Consider the following 22505-nt stretch of genomic DNA (forward strand, 5'->3'; position numbering starts at 1 on the left):
ATGCAAACTACTCACAGAAACTTCTGGGTCGGATTCAAACCCCCAACCTTCTTGCTATATGAGGCGATGGAGCTAAAGACTCTGTGGATCCGCCCCTGTGCTGAAGTGTCAGGTTACCCAAAATACCCAGGATGTCCCTTTAAATGATAAACGCTCGTGGAATTATGATCGCGGGCTTGACGTCAGAGAGTTTGATTAAATATTTATACCTGCCTGGCGTCCTAAGTGCACATGTCTTCACAAGTTCATTATGAGCGGAGGGGGTGGGCTGCGCGTGCGGAGCCCCCCGGAGCCGAGCAGGACGGACGCGTTACGCAGACTTTGGAGGGAACCTGAGGACGCGTTTGTGGAGCCGCGCGTCTCCGGACGGCGACACGAGCGGCCGGTCTCTCCAAAGTCCTGGCAGAGGAAGTAGTTTTGATGAGGACTGACCCAATTCCCCCAGCTGCATTCACACCCAGCTCCAAGTTTGTTCTCGCAGTTACGCAGCGGCGTCTGGGAAGACATGAGGAGACTTGCGCGCGGCTGAAAGCTCCAAGAAGAAGAAGAAGAAGAAGAAGAAGAAGCCCCCTCCCCTATCCTCACATGCCAGTCTGTCCGACTCTGGGACCGGTATCGCCGCTCGACTCCGTCCGCAGACCGACAGAGGGAGGGGGACTCCGATGGAAAGCCATGCGGCAGTTTGAACCCATGGCGACATGGCACATAGGCTCCTCTCCTCGGCGAACAGATTCAGCGCCAGGTTCGCCTTCTTCTTCACCGTGTCGCTCTCCTGCACCTACTTATGCTACAGTATCCTCTTCTGCCGGGGCACAGTCATGACGAACCAGGCTTACGAGGGGAAACGATGCCCCCCGAGCAAGAACGCCGGGGGGAAGAAACTTCTGGGGAGGCTGGATCACTGCGCGTCTCTGGGAGTCCGCGCCGCTGCGCAGGAGTCTGCAGCCGCCCAGAGGGGGGCAAGTGAGCTCCGGGAGCAAACCAGAGCCCCCCTCCCGTCTGCCGGACACTCCGCCGACGCGAGGATGAGAAATATGAGTTTTGCACAGAAGTACGGGAACAAGAAGCTTCCCAACGCGCTGATCGTCGGCGTGAAGAAAGGGGGCACGCGGGCGGTGCTGGAGTTCATCCGGATACATCCAGATGTGCGCGCGCTCGGAACTGAGCCGCACTTTTTTGACAGAAACTATGACAGAGGGCTGGACTGGTACAGGTGAGGAGATACGAAACAAGCGTTGAGATTTTACTTTATTACTTCTAAAAGTTCTGCTTTGTTGTTTCTCTGCTAAACACCGTCTTTACAGTCACCTTCATCTCCATGACGGTGAGGGAGAGGATGCTCTGACCCCTCCAATGAAAACATTCACAATGAATTAATTCCTCTCCATGTTTGAAAATTCTTCTTGAGAAATGATCCGTTTCACTACTTTTTTATTTCTGACTTGTGTGACATTAGATATCTTAAGCTTTGTTTGTCCATCCTTCCATTCTACACTACTTTATCCAGTTCAGGGTTCAACATCACAGCTAACAGTGGACAGAGGCAGGACGAACCCCAAACTGGACGCTAATTTATTTATTTATTCTCTTATTAAACTTGTTTCCTGAGCATTGTCCCAATATAATTTTAAACTGAACAGCTAGAATACTAAAAATCGTCTGTGCAAATGACATAACATACTAAAAGATGGATTTATAAAGCAGTAAAAACATATGGATCAGAAATATACATCTCAAACACTGTTTGAGGCCTGCCATTCATTTTAAGTGTGCATGGCTCCACTATAGGCTCGGGCTAAACAGAAGCGTTCTGTTGGCAAAGCGAGAACAAACTCACACATGTCCTCCGTGCACATTCCTGCCGAGCCGCCGGTGACACCACAGTTTTGATCTCCTCTTTCAAAAAGTCATCCCCCCCCCCCCTCCCTCCCTCTTCCCCTCTGTGCTGCTCATGTTAGCTGTCAGCTGAGCTGCGTGACACTGAGCAGACTGAGCCATAAGGCTGATGTACGGCGATGTGATTCACACACACACACACACACACACACACACACACACACACACACACACACCACACACAAAAGAAATATCACAGCCGACACCAGCGGTGACACAGGCATCCCCCAGGTTACCGGCTGCCTTCAAACAGGCGCCACGCAGGCACAAAATGTTCTCGTGCAGGTTGGTAAAGGTAAAAGGGCTCACACGGCGCAACCAGGCTTTCACCCCTCCTCGTAAGTGCACTGCTGCTTCACAAGGTTCCTGCGTCGGCGCCTCCTGTTGAACCTGGAGGAAAATGACCTTTCAGTTCATCTTCTAGCTCATGAACAAGCTTCAGAGAAGGCATGAGATTCAGATATCATGCAGAAAGGAGAAATGATTGCCGACAGTTTCCAGTCGGCACAGAAATCTCTCCCTCCGCTCTACAAATGTTCCTCTTAAGAGGTGTGATGGTGTTGTGTTTGATTGTTGGAGCTGTCCACCTACGTGCACAATGCCACCACTGTGGGCTGTGCCGCCGCTTCCAGCACCGAGGACCGAGTGAGAAAGTCTGTTCCTGGTGCTGCAATGCAGGAACGAAGAGCAATGTTTCAGCGAATGATCTTGTATCCCAGCAGCTGTCCATCAAGGCTCGGGCGACGCTTCGCTCATTTCTTCTTTTACACGCAGCTTGTGGTGACTTTGGTTTGTTGTCCTGACCTTCAGATGCCTGAGTCAGCATTTTCTATACTGAAGTTAGTGAGTTTGTGTTGAGGAGCTCGATTTACACTAAAAATGTCAGCAAATGAAACAATAATGTCTTCCTGAGAATGAATATCACAGTGCGGCCATGTAGATGCTGAAGCATCCACCACAGAGATTATTAGTGAGCTGGTGTCGCCACACAAACAGCTTCATATCGAGAATGTGTCCTTTTTATCCTCCAAACTAATGAACCTGTGACTGAGTTCATAAGGATGAGGGATTACTCAAACCGGAGTAGCCCTTGTTGGTAAATTGATTTTCAAGGAAGTAAATATATCTTTATTTATTGATATATGTGTATGTGCGCGAGCAAATTCTATTCTAATTCCAATTTGTATCTGACTTGACCTGATAGTTTTATGATATCCCAAGACGGAAAATGTATTTGCAAATTCCACTTTTCAAATCAACTCCAATTGGTTGAGGATTATATCGACGGTCTCAAAGGTAAATCTCATCTTAATATCAATTTGTTTTGTGTGATCCAATATTGTTACATCAAAAACAGTTGTGAATAAAAAATGAGAAGCTTTTAAAGCTTTTTCTGCCTCAGTTTAAGGTTTTTATGTTTTTTCAAATGGACTTTTAAAGACATATTATGAAAAAGCATCTTTCCCTTTCTTATAATTAACAAACTTTTAAAAGTTTAAAGTGTTTCATAGCTTCAAGACATACTGCAGTCGTATAGACTTTATTTATTATCAAGAATTCAAAGAAAAAAATTCATTAGATTCTTATTTCACTCAAAACTAAAGTTTTTCTAATAAAGGAATAGTCGGATGGGGATGCAAAGCAGTTTGTTTGTGATTATGCATGATAATAGAAACTATTTTACAACAGTTTTCTACATTGCCTATCTTAAATATCAATTTTAGTTGTTTTTTTGCATGCACTGGAAGGAGTATTCTTCTTTTTAATCGAAAATAAAACTTCCCCAGGCGCTTCTTTACGGTCATATGGTTTTTACTGTGTGCTTTTAGCATATTATATTGATGTAAAGGTAACAGCAGCGCCCGTCTCAGTACCAATTAACAGCACTGAGCTGCAACGCCAAATATTTCAGCAAATTCCTCAGTGCATCTTTAATACGAGCCTAGAGGATAAGTCTTTCCACTGCTCAAAGGCTTGTTTAATTTATGGCAGCGCGCGCGCACACATGGCCAAATGTAGACACAGCGTAATTTAGTTAGTTGTACATATGTATTATTCATCGGTCTTTCTTTATTAACGAGCATCTACACAAGAGCCGAGCATCAGTCAAACATCTGAATTACGTCTGAAGACAGCAAAGCCAGTCCTCAGCGAGGGAGGAAACGGCTGCGCTGCCATTTTTTTCTGCCTCTTCCACACACCAGATCAGACATCGAGCGCGCCAGGCGTCCCGCCATGAGTCCATTCAACTGCCTCTGCAACCGCCATCATCAAAATCTATAATTTTAATCCAGCTCAGCAACAATTACTGTCTCCGTCGCCGAGCGCGCTCCTTGATCAGAGGCTTGGGCTTTATGGCCTCTCTTTATCGTCACTCCAACTTTTAACAAAAATAAATTACAGTCCCGAGCTGATATTACTCTACTTGTGGGAAATTACAAAGTTGGTATATTGCACACTTGTCAGAAGCTGACAGTTCATTATTTTTCTTTTTTTAATATATGCTTAAATAATACCCCGTACGCAGCAAACAAACTAATTGAGGCTGAAAGGAGAGTCACTTAACCTGACAATCAGTGGAAGATTCTGGTAGTGATTTTCCGTCACGTTGTTCGGGTTGGTGGCGGCGCGTCACGACGAGTGTCTTTCCATCTAATTTAACTGATGCGACCGCCTCTGGCTGGAAATCCATCCATGTTCTGCACTGCTGGATCCACCTGATTGTCCCGGGGGGGAGCTGGAACTGATCCGGCAGGACTGTGAGTGGAAGCGTTGTTGTGTAAACTTCACCTAAAACGCAACAAAAGTTTCCTCTCATTGTGGAGAATCAGTGCTGCCGCTACGCCACCATGCAGATTACACTGAACCAGCTGATCAGTCTTCCAGAAGCTCAAACTGTTCATTTTATTCAATCCATTTGACAATCTGTTGATAAATAGTACATTAAGCCTTAAAAAGCTAATTCCTGGGGTGTTTCATGCATTTTAAGTCTTCTACGCTTTGCAACAACCATTAAAAAAAAGTCTTGGGAAGCCGCAGTAATGAAGAGTGTACACTTCTTTAAAAGGTCAAAGTTGTACAGAGGAAAAAATGCAGGGTTTCCATTCAGTACTTCTATCCAACGCACTGTTATTCATGGACATTAAATGTATGAAATAAATGTATTTATTGATTTGTGTATTTGGGACACTAACATTCTTTTATATTGTATATTGAGTCACAGAAATGTGAGATTCTGTAGATAAACATGGCAGCTGTGACTCTTTCAAAGCAAACCAGTAACAGACAATCAGCGGCACAGTGGAGTAGTGGTTAGTCCTCTCATCTAGGTTTGATTCCTGGGCTGTGTGGAGCTTGTATGTTCTCACTGCAGCTTTTTCTTGAGAGAACTGGTGGTTTGGACTGGGGACATATCCTGCTTTTTTTTCTCCACCTTCCCCCCCGTTCAGCTGGGAAAGGCTCCAACTCCCCATAACTTTAAGGTGGATAGAACAGGCGTGCAGGGCGAGTGTATAAAGAGATTGAACGGGGACGTCTTGGTTCCCAGAAGGCGAAAACATCTGATAATCTTCTGTTGATGGATCGATGTAATTGAGCATGAAAGTTGATTATTAACTCTCACTTAAGCAATGAGGGAGTGTGTTTCAGCTGCTCCCCTCTGGGCTCGCCGTGGTGAACTGTAGCGAGCCGCGTGTTGGATTTGGCCCAAGTTTAAGCTGGATGTCCTTCCTGATGCCGCTAATTATAAGGTCGTAAGGCAGGAGTCACAAACACAAGGTCCGTGGGCCAAAACCGGCCCTCAAGAGGCTCCGATCTGTCCCATAGACCCACCAAGTAAATGGTGAACATTTCAAAGAAAAGATACCAGTGTTGCTGCCATGAAAGACAACAAACTCACTGTACCGTAGTCTCAGAGCCAGAGTCTGAGTGACTTTATTAAAACACGCATAAAGACGTTTTACTGTGTTTCAGAGCAGAACGTACCATTAAAGTTGACTTTATGCAGAGAATATCTTCTGGTATGTTGCTTGGTTCTGTGAAAATACAGACATTTTCATCACAACAAAGAAAAACTTTATTATGGCACTTGAGATGAAATTGGGCTGTTTGTGGCCTCTGAACTAAAATGAGTTCGACACCCTTGAAATAAAGTGACGACCTGCAAAGGCTTTGGGGCAATTAGCCTTCTAATGCTTTTTTTTCCCCCAGATAATAGGAAGAAATTGGAGTACACGGAGAAAAAACATGCAAACTCCACACAGAGACTCCACTAAACCACTGCTGATGTTACGTGACGTTCTCTAAACACAAAGCGTCTCATCAACACACTTAAGTAATTCTTCTGTCTCCAGACATTCGGGTAGATGGAGTAAACTTTATCGTCCCCTCAGGCGTCGTGCTACATTTCCCCGCCTCGCAGATAAAAACACTATCACAGGTTAGAGAAAAAAGAAAAAAAAAGAAAATGACAGGGTGAAACCACCATCACAGGATGAAAACACCACTGCAAAACAAACTCCACAAATCTCTCTCCCCCCCCCTGGATGCGGCTGCAACCAATTTCCTTCGATCCATTTGAAACCCCCTTACTTATTTCTTGCAACACATTCTCAATAACTTATATCTGTTAAACATTCCAAACATACATGCAACACCAAATTAACTGTGCTGGGCTTCACCGCGGCGGCCGGTCGCTCTGCACAGTCTGTCTTGTTACATTAAGCGTGTGACAGGCCATTTAGGCTCAGAAGAAAAATGGTGCAGTGTTCATTACTGTGCCTCCTGAACAGAACACACACATGGCCTCATTTATTCTGTGTGAGGGTGTTCTCATAACCATAAAGGACCTGATGAAACAGGCATTTCTCCGCCACCAATTTCCACACACTTTTCTCTGCATTTTCTCCACAGAATGATAAAGATCAAACAAAAAAAAAAAAAAAGAAAGAAAGAAAAAAAAAAAGAAACATTGCTGCACGCCATCAAAACTTAAAAGGGCATCTTAGCTCTATTGATTTCACGGGAGCCGGAGACACTTCCAGTTGCTTCTCCGAAAAGGGTTGAAGTCGTACAAGAGGCTAGGAATATTCTCCAGGTCCACATTAATTGGCTCGGGGAGGCAGGGAGCTCTGGAACAGTATCATCAGAAAGGTTGATGAGGACAGAAAGTTAGATGGTTCTCATTTAACAGAGAAAACCACGCATTACAGCGCGGGGGTCGCTCAGGCCGAGCTCTGCATTATTAATGAGCCGTCTTCATCCCCGTGCAGCAGAAGAGACATGTAGTGGTTAACATTAGTTACAAAACAACTCTTTTTGAGACGTTTCCCGACTGAGACCAGCCTGAAACGGAGAGATTGTGCTTTTGATTCAACGGAAATAGAAATAGATATAATTTAGTAGCGCATATATTGGAAATTAATCAAGCTATCATATATAGACTTATTATACGGCCAACAGTAGCAGTTCAGTGAGGTTACTTCAATGAAGTGAAACCCAGAAGGCCTGCGATTTAAATAAGTTAAAATTAACTGAATTATTTAAGTGAAATTGAGTTTGATTCAGGAAAATGTCTTTGATTGGCAGAGCTGTTCAGTTCATATCTGGTGCTCACCGCGCAGAAGTCTCAAATCTGAGACTGCAGATCCACATGTGATGTGAAAAAAAATTCAGCCGAGTCACAGCCGGCGCGAATCAGGACCAAGAGAAACAGCACCGCTGCTCGGAAAGAAGGACGTCGTGGAGCTATTAAGACTTCTGGAAGCATTTACATCTGTGGCTGTGTGAGACACTGCAGAGCTGTGTCTGGATGCACCGCGCTGGTCGGGGGTCTGAAATCGATATTATAACCACGGTCACGTCTCGGGCTCCGCAGGGAGAATCGCATACCTGTTGCTGCAGGTCCTCGGGGGTCAAGCTGGCTTCATTCTTTATGTCAGTGCTTCATGCATCTCTGGCCCGAGGCGCCCTGTTGAGGAGAGTGAATGCAGTTCAGCGGGGGAAATGTGATGCACACTAAAAACGGTCAGTATAGACACATTATGGACAATGTCGTAATAATTCTCTGAACGCATGGAACTTATTCGGTACGTTTTGTATAATATAAAAGCTGCCGTGAGTGAGTGTGCAACTTTAAATGACAGGCTCAGTGAAAATGGAAAGGTGTGCTGAGCAGAGTGTTTGATTCATGCACGTCAACAACAAAAAAAAACGCCCATAGTGCCACTAGTATTCAAAAACTCCACAAGGAAGCTTGACTTGCCTTTTGGTTTTGTTATTTTTCTTGTGAATTTCATGTTTTTCACACTTCACAGATAAAAGCTGAAATGCTTACTCCCGGTATTATAAACGCCATCAATACATGTTCTGATGGCTTGTAATGTTTAATATTTTCCTCCAGTTTTTAGGAAATTATTAATTTTCAGCAACCAGTGGTTGAAAAATGCATTTTCCCAATTATTACCTTTTTCGATGAAATTGGGCACAAAAATGATCTTTTCTTGAGTTGTTGATGGTGGCAACTTTGTTTTACATTTTTGGTTTTAAAAAAGGCAATTTAGGCAGGTGGACAACCAAATGATGTGTTGAGTTTTTATTTTTTGGAAAAAAATATCCTATGATGTGCCATTTATTTTACGAACTGTTTCCAAGGTGATACAATGATCAAAGTGACAGGAGATTTCACAATGACAGCCGTCAGCATCCTGGCAGATAGCAGTAGCAGTAATACCGTACATGCATGACGTTGTTCGCTAAGTCACATTTGTAGGTGTGCTTTAAACAATTAAAGACAATTAAAATATCATAATAAGAATCACTGCAAAAGAGTTATGAGAGTTACAGACTATTTGATGATTGAAATTGAAACATTCCAACATTAAAAGTCTCTAATTAGCAGGAGAAATTACTGTTTTTTTCTTACTACCTGAAACAGACAAACAGCCATCAGAAATAAAATTGTGTGAAAATCTTCAAAAAAATGAAACTGAAAATTACTACTTTGCAACTAAACATGATCCAAATGGTTTTATAATAAATCTGCACTTTATTGGAGAAGCGTCACCGCCATGTTTTGTGCCCGTTTGTTCAACGTGACTCCGAATACACAGTGGTTCAAGCGGTTTCGCCACCAATCCTTCGCCGCCCTGGGTACTATGGCGGCAAACTGCTTCGTGCGACCTCAACACCATCTATTTTTTTGCTCCGTAAAACACAAGCAGACATGTTTCTGTTTGCAGACATTAATGCAGTTTTTTTTTTTTTTTTTTTTGCTGCTGGTCAGACGCGGCAGATATCAGACGTCTTACTGTCACTCTCATTAAATTTGGACTTCAGGAGTCCCTCCGCCAAATGGCGCCATCAAAATAACTGTGGCATTTCATAGACGGCGTGATTGTGGAAATATCCGACAGCCAGCGATCCTTAGCTCACATTTAGAGATTGTCAGCTTGTTAACTTTCCCCCTTTGGCAAAACTCATAGTGTCTCTACTGACCGGGGATCAAATCCTGTCTGAGCTTCTCCCTCGCCTTTCTCCACTTTCTGTCGACTTTTTTTGTACTTTCCCCGCAATCCGAGCAAAGAGTGAAAACTTCTGAAGATGTGCAATCCATCTGCTCTCCATTTATAAATATCCTTGACTGTCACATTGCTGGAGGCTACACTCTACAGCCGGGAAGGATTGCTTCAGGTTCCAGTGTTGATGTCGATTCAAGAAATCTCTTCTCGTGTGGTTGAAGAAGCTGCAGCGGAGCCACATGAACAGGTTAGAAACTGATTACTGGAATGCAATCAGCTCATCGCTGATTAAACAGGATCACGGTGTTAAGTATTTTACATAAAAACGAGACATTTTCAGGTGAGATTTCACGTGTTTGGCTGGAATTTCAGCTGTGAATTCATTGAAAAACTGAAAGAAAATGAGCAGCAATCATCATCTGGCGTGGCGCACGCTGAGATTTCAGAAGCTTCCAAACCCCCTCATCCCAGCGTCTTCATTTTCGGTGTCCATGGATACTTTGCCTCGCCACATGTTAATGTGACAGCTCATAGCTCAGTTCAATTGAACGTGTTATTGCTCAAGGAGAGCAAGTGTCAGTCATTTCCCTCCGCAGGCCGGCCCATGAATAATTGTTATTTCAAGGAAAACAAGAGCCTTGAGTTGAAATGACAGCAGTTAAATAGGATTTTGTTCAAGGTCGGATATTTTATCCCCTCTTCCTAAAACTGCCGCGGTCTTAAAACGTCCTGCGATGGAGATGTTTAGATGCGGGTGTCAGAGAGGTCTTCTTTTGCACATCTGGCTCAATATATTAAACCAATTTGTCCTCCTATTAAATCAGAGCGCTAGATGCACGATTCTCAGGGCTGGGAATTGTTATTCACCTCTGTTCCTCCACCTTGCTGAATTGGCCACAGGACTGCTGTAATCACCCAGACTGCTCTTTGTTAACTCTTAATAGACTTTTGAAGTGGCGTGCTTCTGACGCCGGTGATTAATGATCAGATGTCATCACGGCTGCAATATAAGTGAGTGATAGTTTAATAATAGCGCGGGTTTGCCTGGCGGAGATTGTATCTTTGCTGTCATACCACACAAAAGGGGGAAGATGCCGTTTTTTTGGGGAAACGCCGTGACACAGACATTATGTGAATCACGCAGCATAGGAACATTTTCCCTGCCCAGGTAATAGAAACTGTTAATGGCTTCCAGCAGCGGCGGAGGGGGTCTGCGCACGCCGCTGGCTTTTTAGGACATTTCAGGACAAATGATTTGCAACATTTGCTCAAGTCGAGCGAATATCAAAAAATATCAAAACCTGTCGATTTTAAAATGTACCTAAACATTAAGAAATTATAATAATTAGAAACAGAAATTGGATGATATTCTTTGTAATGTTTAGATCAGATTGTTTTTTCCTCTCATTGCGGTTTTGTTTACTTTCTGTGTACAGTTTGCATGTTCCCTCTCCGCATATTGTTTATTGGTAATACTCCCCCCAAGTGTGTTGTACTCCGTCACTAAAAAGCAGAGTAACATGACTTAAAACTGTGAAGACTTTGGCAGAAGGCGGAACTTTCAGACGAACAACAACATGGCAGAATCCAGATTTTGCTTCCTGGTTGACTGGATGAAGCCAGTTGAACATGTTTTTGAAGATGTAATTCAACATATTGAAACTTAAAACAAATAAATATGATTTATGAAAAATAAAAAAAGAAGAAAGAAAAGGCAAATGCAATATGAGATCTGTCATTAAGCCAAAGTTTGACATGAAACAGTTCCACTCAATTTTGAAAACCTCCAATAGACTGAAGCTTCAACGATAAACTTTCGTACTACTTAAGTGTAATTGTAATTATATAATCTGATATTCAGCAAAATCTGCTATTACATGGATTTTCACAGCACCACAAGTTTGAAGCTGCATTGTTTCTTTTGTTGAACGCTGGAGTTTCTTTTTCTTTTTTCTTTTTTTTTCTTTCTATTACCGAGGACTTTCACCATCATTACACTGCCTGCTGCTTACTGTGATAACACATTGGCAATGAGAGCCCGGGAGACTTTTTCTTTTATAATTTATTGTGTGGCCGTTTTGTTGTTGTTAAATTACTCCGGAGACGAGCGCAGCGTGTGTTGGATACTTTGATTGGGGCCTCTCCGTGGTCAGCCTGCGAGCCTGCATGTTGTTTAATGGCCAGGGTTCATTATTAGTCTCAGCAAATGACAAACATTTGTTGTCCTTCGGGAGGTAAAGGCCGCTCGCTTAAATCTCCTCCTCGCCTCTTTTACCCGGGCGGAGACACTTCACACTGTGATTTATGGGTTTTCAGTTAAATCCTTAAAAGATCAGAGTTTGTGTGAAATCCTCCAACTCCTCAAACTGCTATAACGCAAACTCTCCCGCTCCAAACTGATGACTGATAAAAAAAAAGTAGTGCTGGGCCGCCGTCGGACTCTCAAACTGATGACGCAAAGTTGATATCGATATCACAGCGTTGCTTTTCGAAATACGCATTTCAGATGCGAAATGTTCCCACATAAAACCGGTGAAGTGAAACGCTGTTTTACATTGCCTAACGTCCGCCATGATGCCGAATGCATTAATGGTGCGTCCATTAATATCCCACAAACATGGAGAAATGCATCACTTTAATAGAGCAAAAACTACACGGCGCTGCAATCCTGTGATAAAGCGAGCGGCCGCCCCACCCGGTTAGCTTTAATTTACAAGAAAGCAAAACAAAAAGTTCACACTTCAGTCCACAAAGCGAGATAAGTGTCCGACGGCAGCTTGATGTATGTCCTTTCCGAAAAAAATAAACAATTTACACAGAGGTCCACTTTAGGATCTGCAAGAGTCCCAACAAACCAAAACAATTCTAAGTGCAGTGTTTTCCAGGAAACTGAGAGCAAAGAGAGAACCCCGAGCAAAACGGTGTGACCAACGGATGGCTGCAATCTTGGTGGCTGTCATGCACCTTTCTCCCCAAGTGAAGTGGGAACAATCGAAGCCAAAATAATACCGCAGTAATGCAGTTTGGCTTGTACTTACAAGAGAAAAAGTGCTTTCAGACCGTTCTCAAATGGGAGGCCCGGTGGGTGTCGAGGAAAAGTGTATGGAAGTGTGCCAATTTTTAAGAAGCCTCCACAGTCAAGACTGACATGAGACACAATAGCGGTGGATTTGTTCAATTTTGTCAAAAAAAATTCTTGGAAGGATGGATCTGAAATTCAGTGAGGACAACTGTCTCTCTAAATGTGCCTCAACCTGCTTATTGATACAAAAAAAAATTAACAACGTGTGAAAAATACTCAAGCTTCTTTCATTTCTTTGCCTATGGTTCATTTCTGGGCTGAAAACTGGAGCGAGAGCCTTTCTAGACCAGACTCTATACAACCGTCTGTTTTTAAGTTCAGACCAAAGTGAAATGACAGTAATAAATTCTGAGTCCATTGATTGTTCTCAAGGAGATGATTCAAAGCTGACCTTTACTCGTTCTGATGGTCTGCATTCCTGATGAACCCGCGTTGCTCTTTAGAAGTTGAAGTTGTTCGACAAGGCACACCTGTCTGCAGCGAGCCCCGAGCCGTCCGCCGTTTCTCTGCATTTTTCTCAGTGATGCAGCACTTTTCTCCACGTTGTTTAAGGATAACATCATGCAATGTATCACAGGAAGGCTGGACAGCAGTGTAACACAGTGGAATCTACACAAATGTGAAGTATTTTAGATATACTGGAGTTTATTTTCTCTCGTCTTTTCTACTTATTTTAAAAGTTATAGTTTTCATGTGGTTCAGTCAACACAGGATTTCACAGTATGTGGAAACCTGCACGGCAGGATAATGTCTCACAGTCCTTTAATGGGGGAATCTGCAGCGCTTTGAAATAACGATATGCCAATAATGCAATAATAATCATTATATAATGATGTAGAAGCATCCGGCGTGTGAACTCCAGACCTCCGGCGAGAACGGAGATGAATTGTCGGTTGAAGAAGCCGCCAGGCTCTTCCAGGTTCACTACAGTATGTACACCAGATCTGAGCGAGCTGCAGCTCATTAATGAAATGTAATGACTTTTACATTTTCCTCGGTTGAGCCTAATGAACCTGCAGATCTGAAAGATGACTGTGTGTGTGTGTGTGTGTGTGTGTGTGTGTGTGTGTGTGTGTGTGTGTGTGTGTGTGTGTGTGTGTGGCCAGGTGTTTTACTTATGTGGGAAAGAGGAAAACATTCAGATCTATCTATCTATCGGTGCAATTGTGTCATAATAATCCTTTGAATGTAAACTTTAAAGTTTTTCTTTGTTGTGATGCGGAGTATACATGATGAAAATATCTGTATTTTCACAAAACTAAACAATTACAACGGACAGCCTGGGTTTAAAACATTTCCAGTATAGTCCAAGTTTCAGTGCTGTTTTGTTTTAGTTCTTTGGAAATTTGCTAGAAAAAAAAAAAAATCTATGTTTTCTTTGACTTTCTTGCAATTTTCTTCTTGCTTATTGCGTACCGGTTTTGGGCCAGGGGCCGTATGTTTGATGCTTCTGATCTAGAGCGTGGTTTTGACTGGCCATAATTGTCTGAACATTTTTTCCAGTTAATCAGATTTTTCAGGGTATTCTGTGCATTTTTAAAACAAATTTCAACCACAGACCCTCCAGGCTGTTCAGTGGTTCGATAAAACATCCTCATATTTGTCCAGAACCAGAATGCGCTGGTTTACAGTGATTGTACTGAGATACTTACATTCTTAATACTACCTTTCCAGCCTAATTGTCTGCGGTGACAGGGGAGAGATCAGAAAGCGTCTCACTAAAAGCAATCTGCATGTCTCTGTCTGGTTTTTGACACGTTGATTCAATACAGCATTCAGTGCACTCTCCCTCCGCGGGCCTGTAATCACACCAGAGCTGTGTCGTCATCGAATTTAACAGTTTGACAATTTTGAAAATGACTGTGGCGCAGATGGGTGTATAAAATGCCCAAAAGCTAAAAGCAAGAGGAGCCACGCTGACAGCATGTCAGTGTGTGATTATGAATCAGAGGCCTGAGCCTGCTTTTCTCTGCGAGGCGTCTTCAGTTCAGAGTGACTGAGGCCCTGTTTACACGGCAATGGCAGGCGAAAACACAAAACATCAGTTGCATTGTGGGAGTCTTTTTACATGACGGTGGTGTTTGAAGGCAGTGAACGCACAAGTTTTTGAAAATGGTTTTGAAAACACTCGTACTCTGGTTTAAAACAAGGGGAAAATGCAGTTTTTTTTAATTGAAATGCGACCATTGCATGAGGACACCACAGAAATGTTATGATAAAAGTTCATACTGAGAAGTTAAGAAATCACAATTGAAATCATATTATCGTAAAACATCTTCAAAAATACAGTATTATCTGACAGAATAATCTTATAAAATCTGCTGTAGTTTTAAACCACGTGTAACATTTTACCATAATTACAAATTACATAAGAAGACTCTAATAACATCTGACTAGCATGAGAGGAGTGATGTTTTTATTCCCTATAGATCCTATGTTTTAACATGAACTTAGAAAATCCAGCAAAGATTGCTACTTTGCATTAAACTAAACTTCATTTTATTAAAAAAAAAAAAAAAAATAGATGCAAACACCTTTCATAACTCATAATATGAGCCTCTTTAATGATATGGACAACCTAATTTTCTCCGTGCTTGACGTTTTTCATCACACGGAATACAGTTTAGGAGTATCCGTGATCGATCCTGGCAGATCTAATGTTTTCTGTGCGATTACAGTACGAGACGTAATGCAGAAGCGACCGTAATGAATGAGCTTCTCGCCACTGAAGCCGCTCTCATTTACAGTGTCGGGCAGGATCCTCCACACCTGACTTCCTTTTCCCCGGCGTGATTAAAATGTCACAGTCAAGCCTGTAATTCATCTTGACTTAAAGTTTGACCAAGAATTGTGGAGAAGATTGTAAATTACCCCCAAAGAATTCGCTGTTGATTCAGAGTGAGAAGGCGGTAATCAATCAAGGCACTTCACTCAAATGTCACTTAGTCGGGACGCGTGTGTGCGATCGTAAAAAAGCAAGATGTTCACATTTAGGCTTCGTTTAAAGTTTGTGTCTCACTCCCAAAAGCAGTAACTACCCTGGAAGCCGCTCGGTTGGAATGGTGCAGATTTTGTAATTGCAAATAATTATTGTCCACCGAGGACTGAACAGCTTTTGGTGAAAACGCGCCAAAATCTGCTGCTGTAAAAAAAAAACCTCGGTTTTATCTTCTCATGTCAGATGCTGTGTGCAGCGATGATTGTGTCTTGGAGGCATGATAAGGGGAGAAAAAAAGAAAAACCCTAAAAGGGAACATTTGTGATTGTTGGTACAGACACCTGCCTCAGGTATCACATGTTTGCCCCCTGGCCTGATTCCTGCTATCTCAACCACAAACAGACACAAACGAGGCAGCAGCTGCCACGTCTTCCAGTCGGCTGCATGATTTATTTTTAACAAAACATCTATTTTCGCACGTCGTTCGGGCATAAAAAGATGCGCAGGACCATTAAAAGTTAGTATGTATCCATTTGCCATCAGCTGTGGCAGAGCCAGCTCGCACAAAGACTCCAATTTTTATGATAACCGGAGAAATGAACCTCAACATGAGTCCCGACACAAAATAACAGATCAAAAAAATAAAAAAATTAAAAAAATTGTAGATATCGCAAAGCGCAGCCCCCCCAGTGTTCATCATTAACATCACTCCAAGACAACCTATTGGTCCAGGCTGCTCCCACTGACATGAAAGTGTCCTTTTATAGGAGGCGGGGGTATTAATTTAAAGAAAGAAAACAGCAACTAGCTTTCTTTGATCACGGCGCTTTCTTCTCCTCAGCTGCAGTTACAGCTAGTTAAACAATTCCTCCAAATCAATGAGTGAAACAGCAGATCTTAGACAACAGGTATGGCTTCAAAGAGCAGGAGATTAGGCGTCATGATGCAAGGGAAGAGGAATCGGCGGTAAGTATTTGTGTTTTTGCCTCATCTGGTGCTGATGTAACAGTCCCTTCATCTGACCGCGAGCTGCTTTGTTTCGGCTTTAATTCGGGAGTTCCACTAAAGAAAGAGACAATGAAGCATGTGTAGATTAATTATACAACTGAGACAATCAATCTAAAAGGCTGCACAGTGTGTGTGTCTTTTCATTAAACTTGTGAAGTTTATCTTTTGTGATGTGGTTTTTCACTCAGATTGAATGAACATCTTATTTTAACGTGTTAATGAGTAATAAGGGGAAGCATTAAAGGGTGAGTCATCACTGATTGGCTAAAATAATGGTGGGATTAAATGAGTTCCTTATTCCTTTTTTGGAGCTATTGTTCTAATCTGTCAATGTTTGTCATTTCATTAATCCTGCAGACAAATCATGTTTTGATCACTTCATCTCCATTCCGGCCCTGATAGCTTTAAAGTGGTAAATTAAAGTTATATTTCGCCCAAGTGACTGAGTCGTTTCTGCAGACTTTAAACACCAGAATCTGTTAGTTACTAGATATAATCCTTCTGTAAGAGATTCACAAGGACGGGAACATCTGGAAGTGGCCTCACTGCTTTGTTGTGTTGTTTCAGATGGAGAGGGTCGCAGGTTTTTGTCACCAGCCAGACTTCTGTTACTCCCGCTGTAGAAATCAGGGTAAATAGTTCCAGTAGAAAATCTTTGGAGTTCAAGTGAGAGCCTTTTTAGTCACGTAACACTCATCTCATTCAGCGCCACAGTTCTTTGAACAGTTTTCAGAGGAACTGTTGTATGGGATGTAGAGTCAGCGCCATTCAGTAATATCTAGGGCTGAGTTTAAAACGACAGTGTTTTCAAGTGAGAATGGAAAACTTTCGTTTTGTTTTAGTGATTGAAGCCACTGAAAAGAGTTTTTAGAAAACGTCTCCCCAGGTGGAACTTTTTGAAAACAGTAAGAACCCCGTCTCTATTAAAATGGGGGTAATTTCAACTTTTCTAAAATGTTCCGACTCCATCTTTTCTGAAGCTACAAAATTTTCAGCGTTCCTGCTGTTTCCATGTAAAAACACATTGTTTTCAAACATCACTGTGTAAATGCAAACGTTTTCTGAAGCAAAGATGCATAAAACGATATGTTACACTTGAAATGTCATTTAAAGGGGGGGGGGGGGGGGGGGGGGGGGTATTATGTGTTTTTTTAGACCTGTAGTATCAATCTACAGCACACTCAAGCAACAGCTTTGCCCAAAGTTGGATGGTGAAAGCTGCGTGTGTCAAAAACAACTTAAATCAAATGTGCCTCTGCATCAGGCTGCCTCAAACGACTGGGAATGACTCCCTGTCTCTTTAAGAATATCCTCAGCTTAGCGGACCCCTCAGAGTGTCAATCTTGGCTATTTGCGGTGTATGGGGCGGGGGAGCACGAGCTGTGCAGGAGGAGCTGTGCAGACTACGTCAGAGATGGGGCGGAGCTGTGCATTATGGGCGGAGCTGTGCAGCACCAAGAGTTTCAGCGCTCAGCATGGCTGCCAGAAGGAGATTCAAGGATTACTCAAATATTCGTGAATGGTTCAGGAAACAATTCCATGCGTCTTTTTAATGGGGAAATGACACTATAGCATTATGCAAAGCTCAAAAAGTGGATTTTGCATAATACCCCTCCTCCAAAGCTTCACTTGCTGAAAATAAACTGTACATACTGAACCAAACTTATGTGGGTTGGGTTCCTTTTTTTCCTATTTGTGAGTTTATGGGCTCATGATTGCAGACATGCAGAATGACTTCTGGAATTTTCTAAGTGATTTTGGCCAAATTGAAATTGTACTTACAATAAAAAGAAACTTATGTCGAGGGTTAGACCTCTGTCATATACTCTTCAGCAACATCCGTCTATATTTGGGGAACTATTTTTTGGCTTTTATTTGAAAGGCCAGTGTGATGCAGCCGCTCCACAGGCCCGTGCAGTCTGGTACGCAGTTCAGTAATGGTGGCCCACATGTCGCACACATTTTTATAGCAAATGTGCGGTGCATGCATTAACGCCTGAGGGGGGGGAAAAGTGCTAATATTACCCGACGTGAGTGGGATTTTATGGATGACTGAGTGTGTTGATGTAGCTTTTCTAAAAGCTGTATTTATTTTCAGATCTAAACAATTGTTTCAGCTAACGGCAGCAGGATGATACCGAACTATTGAGTATATGTTTGTGTATGGAAAAAAAAGCATTCATCATTTCATCCATTTGATTTGTTGCTTGAACAACTGGAAGCTGTCCCAGCTGATAGTGGATCAGTCGCAGTCTGCACCATTCAATCAAATGTTGATGTTAAATATCTGTTCCGTTTACACGTTTCAAGGAAAAATGGATTGTTTTTGAGCTTCGTTTTAGAAAAGTTTTGCATTTACACAACAACGTCTTGAAAACAGCGTCCGTTCAGTGGATTCAACCACCGTGTTCATAAAAACAGACCCCAAAAACACGACAAAAGTTTTGCATTCTTGCCTGAAATTGTTGTGCGAACAGGACCCGAGTCTTCGTGTTGTTTTATGTCTTGCTAAAACTTCTGTTCCTCCAGTGAATATCCGAGAGTCGGCGGGTCAGAGTGGACGTTCCAGCAGACTTCTCTGTGTCTGTGGGCCACATGTTTGATATCCCTGCTCTACGCCGCACAATCCCATCAATCAGCCCGCTCGAGAGTAAACACACAGACAGCTACACAGCCATTCACAAACACAGGCTGCTTCAGAGTTAACTTTAGTGGCATGTTTATGGAGGATCTGGAGAAAAGTCACCCAGACAGAGAGAGAAAACGTCATCTCTGCACAGAACGATCCCTCAAGCTCAGACTTGTGAAGCGAGAATCCGAACCAGTAAACCACTCTGCGTAGATGTAGATAAACAAGTAGTGAAATAGTGCTGAATAGAACAACTCTACGACGACTGTAAGAATTCCGAACTGAAGCTAACTTGCCAGACTCGACTCAGTCTGATAGACAGACACGCTGCAGGTTCATTCTCTTTGTGTCCAAACAACCGACGGCGGTGAAGCACTCCTGATCCTCAGATACCTTCATAATTCATCGGCTTTACCTTTCTCAAGGATCCCACAACCCCCCCACTGCGCTCCGTGTGCAGACATGCTGTCTACAGAAACGTGCGCTGGCGCAGTCGACGGCTGCCGGTTGCGTTTGTGTTGTTTTTACCAAGAACCCTCTGTGACCTTTCGCTGTCTTAACATTGTCAGTTGAGTTTTGTATCATGACATGCATAAGATCCTCGTCTCATCCACGCAGCCGTCTGTGGTAGAAACCCCGGATAACACCCAGGCTCCTCAGCAGACAGCTGAAGACGCCTTTAGATTCTGCACCGCCTGGAAAATGCCTGCAAGTTTGTTTGTGTTTTTTTTTTTTTTTTTCTGTTGTTGTTATTGTTTTTGTTTTTGCGTGTAGCAAAGCTGTTTGCTTGAAAAGGTGCTGTTCTCATAAAAGATTAATAGTTCCCTGGTGGCCCTGAGGCACGCAAGCCGACAACTCACGATTCATAAATAAAGCTAAATGGATCAATATTTCTGAGACTTTGGAGGTAACCTATGGCTACCCCCACCTTGAGAAAGAAAGCTTTGAGAAAGGTTAGGTTTTAATCGAAGCCTTCCTCCAGAAATAATAAAGAAAGCGTGGTATTTATCATCAGAACTGTGCGGCAACAAACCTGGAATCCAGCAGCTGATTCATATGCTGCGAATGCAGCTGTAGAAATCCGGGCACTGTATCATCTGTTATCCTGAATGTAAAAGAACAATTTAAAAGAACTATGTGGGAATTGTTTTCTCAAAACTGCCAAGATATTGTGCTGACAGTACAGCGCGGTGTCTCTTTCTGTCCGGGGAAACGCCGAGCCGCGGGTGTGTGAAGTGCGGCTGATCTCTGTATTCCGAATGAGGCATTCATTGTCTCAACAGCCAACACCAGACGGTTATTAATCAACTTTTATTGAACCAAAGTGTCAAAGCAGAATGACATATTGCACCGGGAAGGAAAACTCGCATGACAAATATGACAAATACAATCATTTGCCTGTGGTTTGCCGAGCCATTATCTTGGCAGCGTGATGATGATAATTATGATGCATGTTTCGGTTGTACAAGCTGTCCCGTCGCCGTTAAATATCCACCAAATACTCACACGGCGTGTTTATCCTGAGTGTTCATCTCAACATACCAGTGCGGGAATGAAAGGCTGGACTTTATTTGACTTTTATGGGCTCTTTTACGGCGCGGCCGGTCAGGCCGGTCGTCTTCCAGTCGGGAGCACGGCGGTCCGATTCCTCATCGTGCCCGGTGTCACCGCCGGTGTGATTACATTGATAAATGGTGAATGGACCCGACTTCGCCGCGTAGCAGACGGTAATATGGGCGCCGTACTATACTGCTGTGGTGAAAAAGGAACTGTAAATTAAAGCCCTGTTTATCGGGCAGTCTTCAGGGGTCATGGCTAAGAGAATGAGATTGTGGATACAAGCGGGCAAAATTAGTTTTTTTACTTCAGTGTGGCGGACTGAAGAGAGTCCGAGTTGAGCCGCTCCAGTGGACGTGCTTTGAGGATCAAACCGTTGACTCCAGGACTGGACTGGCGAAACAGAGGTTTTGTGATGAGATGGCAGTGTTTTGCAAATGATTTCATCTTCAGTCATTTTTCATGTGTTTTCACAAGTGGGTGCTGTGTCTGTGTAATAAAAACAGTACGCTGCAAACATCCAAACGCTTTTAAACTCCCTCCCGTCCTTGCCTTGGCCCACTCAGCGTCTGCTGGGTGAAAGAAACGTGCCTCCATGTGATCCGGATGATGGTGGAGTTGAATATACAGCTTATTGGGGAAAAATTCAAATGAGAACGGCACAAGAGTCAGCTGGATTCCTTCATTGTTGCGTTGAATCGTGTGTGTGCGGAATGATTTACGATGCCGTGCATGAGCGATACCCACCACTCAGCAAACTGTTGAGTTGCTACAAATAAAGTTAAGCGCAATGGGAATATGGGTTTTTGGTTGAAACGTGATTTGATTTTTAGCATATTTTTCATTAAATGTCTTCAATGAGAGAATTTATCCTGCTTATTGAAGCTTTTTAATTTCAGTACTTTAAGTACCCCTCCATGGTTACACTGTTTATTTTGATTTTAGAAGATTTTCTACTCCTTTTTGTCCCCCAGATGAGCCTCGTATCTCACTTGTTAGAGTTTAGATGTGTTTCTGTTTCATCATCCATGGAACAGAAATCCAGTGTAAATGCTGTTTGACAGAAAAAAACCACTCCCGCCGACTCACTCCTGTGATTTCACCCTCTGTGTTCCCTCCCAAGGGCCCTCATGCCACGAACGCTGGACAGCCAGATCACGCTGGAGAAGACGCCCAGCTACTTCGTCACCAGAGAGGCTCCCAGGCGCATCGCCGGCATGTCCCACGAGACCAAGCTGATCGTGGTGGTGCGCAACCCGGTCACCAGAGCCATCTCCGACTACACGCAGACGCTCTCCAAGAAGCCCGACATCCCCACCTTCGAGGAGCTGGCCTTCAAGAACAGGAGCCTGGGCGTGGTCGACACGTCGTGGAACGCCATCCGGATCGGGATGTACATCCTGCACCTGGAGAACTGGCTGCAGTACTTCCGCCCGTCGCAGATGCACTTCGTGAGCGGCGAGCGGCTGATCACGGATCCGGCGGGGGAGATGGGCCGCGTTCAGGACTTCCTGGGGCTGAAACGGATAATCACGGACAAGCACTTCTACTTCAACCGGACCAAAGGCTTCCCCTGTCTGAAGAAACCGGAGAGCAGCAGCCAGCCGCGGTGCCTCGGCAAATCCAAGGGCAGGACTCACGTGCAGATCGAGCAGGAGGTCATAGAGCAGCTGCAGGAGTTTTATAGGCCATTTAACGTCAAATTCTACGAGACTGTAGGACAAGACTTCAAGTGGGACTGAATGTGCCACATAAGGATGGCTGCCTCGGGAAACATAAAAATGTGGTTTGTGATTAAAATTATATTTAATTAAACTATATACAAAGATTAATATATACAAATTAGACTTAAAAGTCAAATTATGTAAATTGTATCAC

At 43.3% G+C, this 22505-nt stretch overlaps 1 protein-coding gene across 1 annotated transcript; it reads left to right on the forward strand.

Annotated features, from left to right (window-relative positions):
* The first annotated feature begins 259 nt into the window (after positions 1–259).
* hs3st2 (heparan sulfate (glucosamine) 3-O-sulfotransferase 2) lies at positions 260–22396 on the forward strand. The gene is made up of 2 exons (XM_030090097.1): positions 260–1213; positions 21751–22396. The coding sequence occupies exons 1-2, from the start codon at positions 699–701 to the stop codon at positions 22367–22369; spliced, it is 1134 nt and encodes a 377-aa protein (XP_029945957.1). The 5' UTR covers positions 260–698; the 3' UTR covers positions 22370–22396.
* Positions 22397–22505: the final 109 nt, after the last annotated feature.

The sequence above is a fragment of the Salarias fasciatus genome, chromosome 4, assembly GCF_902148845.1.
Source record: "Salarias fasciatus chromosome 4, fSalaFa1.1, whole genome shotgun sequence".
NCBI lineage: Eukaryota > Metazoa > Chordata > Actinopteri > Blenniiformes > Blenniidae > Salarias > Salarias fasciatus.

Excerpts from the sequence above, each read along its gene's own strand:
- hs3st2 (XM_030090097.1), top strand. The coding sequence starts at position 699 with ATGGCACATAGGCTCCTCTCCTCGGCGAACAGATTCAGCGCCAGGTTC. Across the intron at positions 1,214-21,750 it reads AGAGGGCTGGACTGGTACAG|GGCCCTCATGCCACGAACGC; the intron begins GTGAGGAGATAC and ends TTCCCTCCCAAG.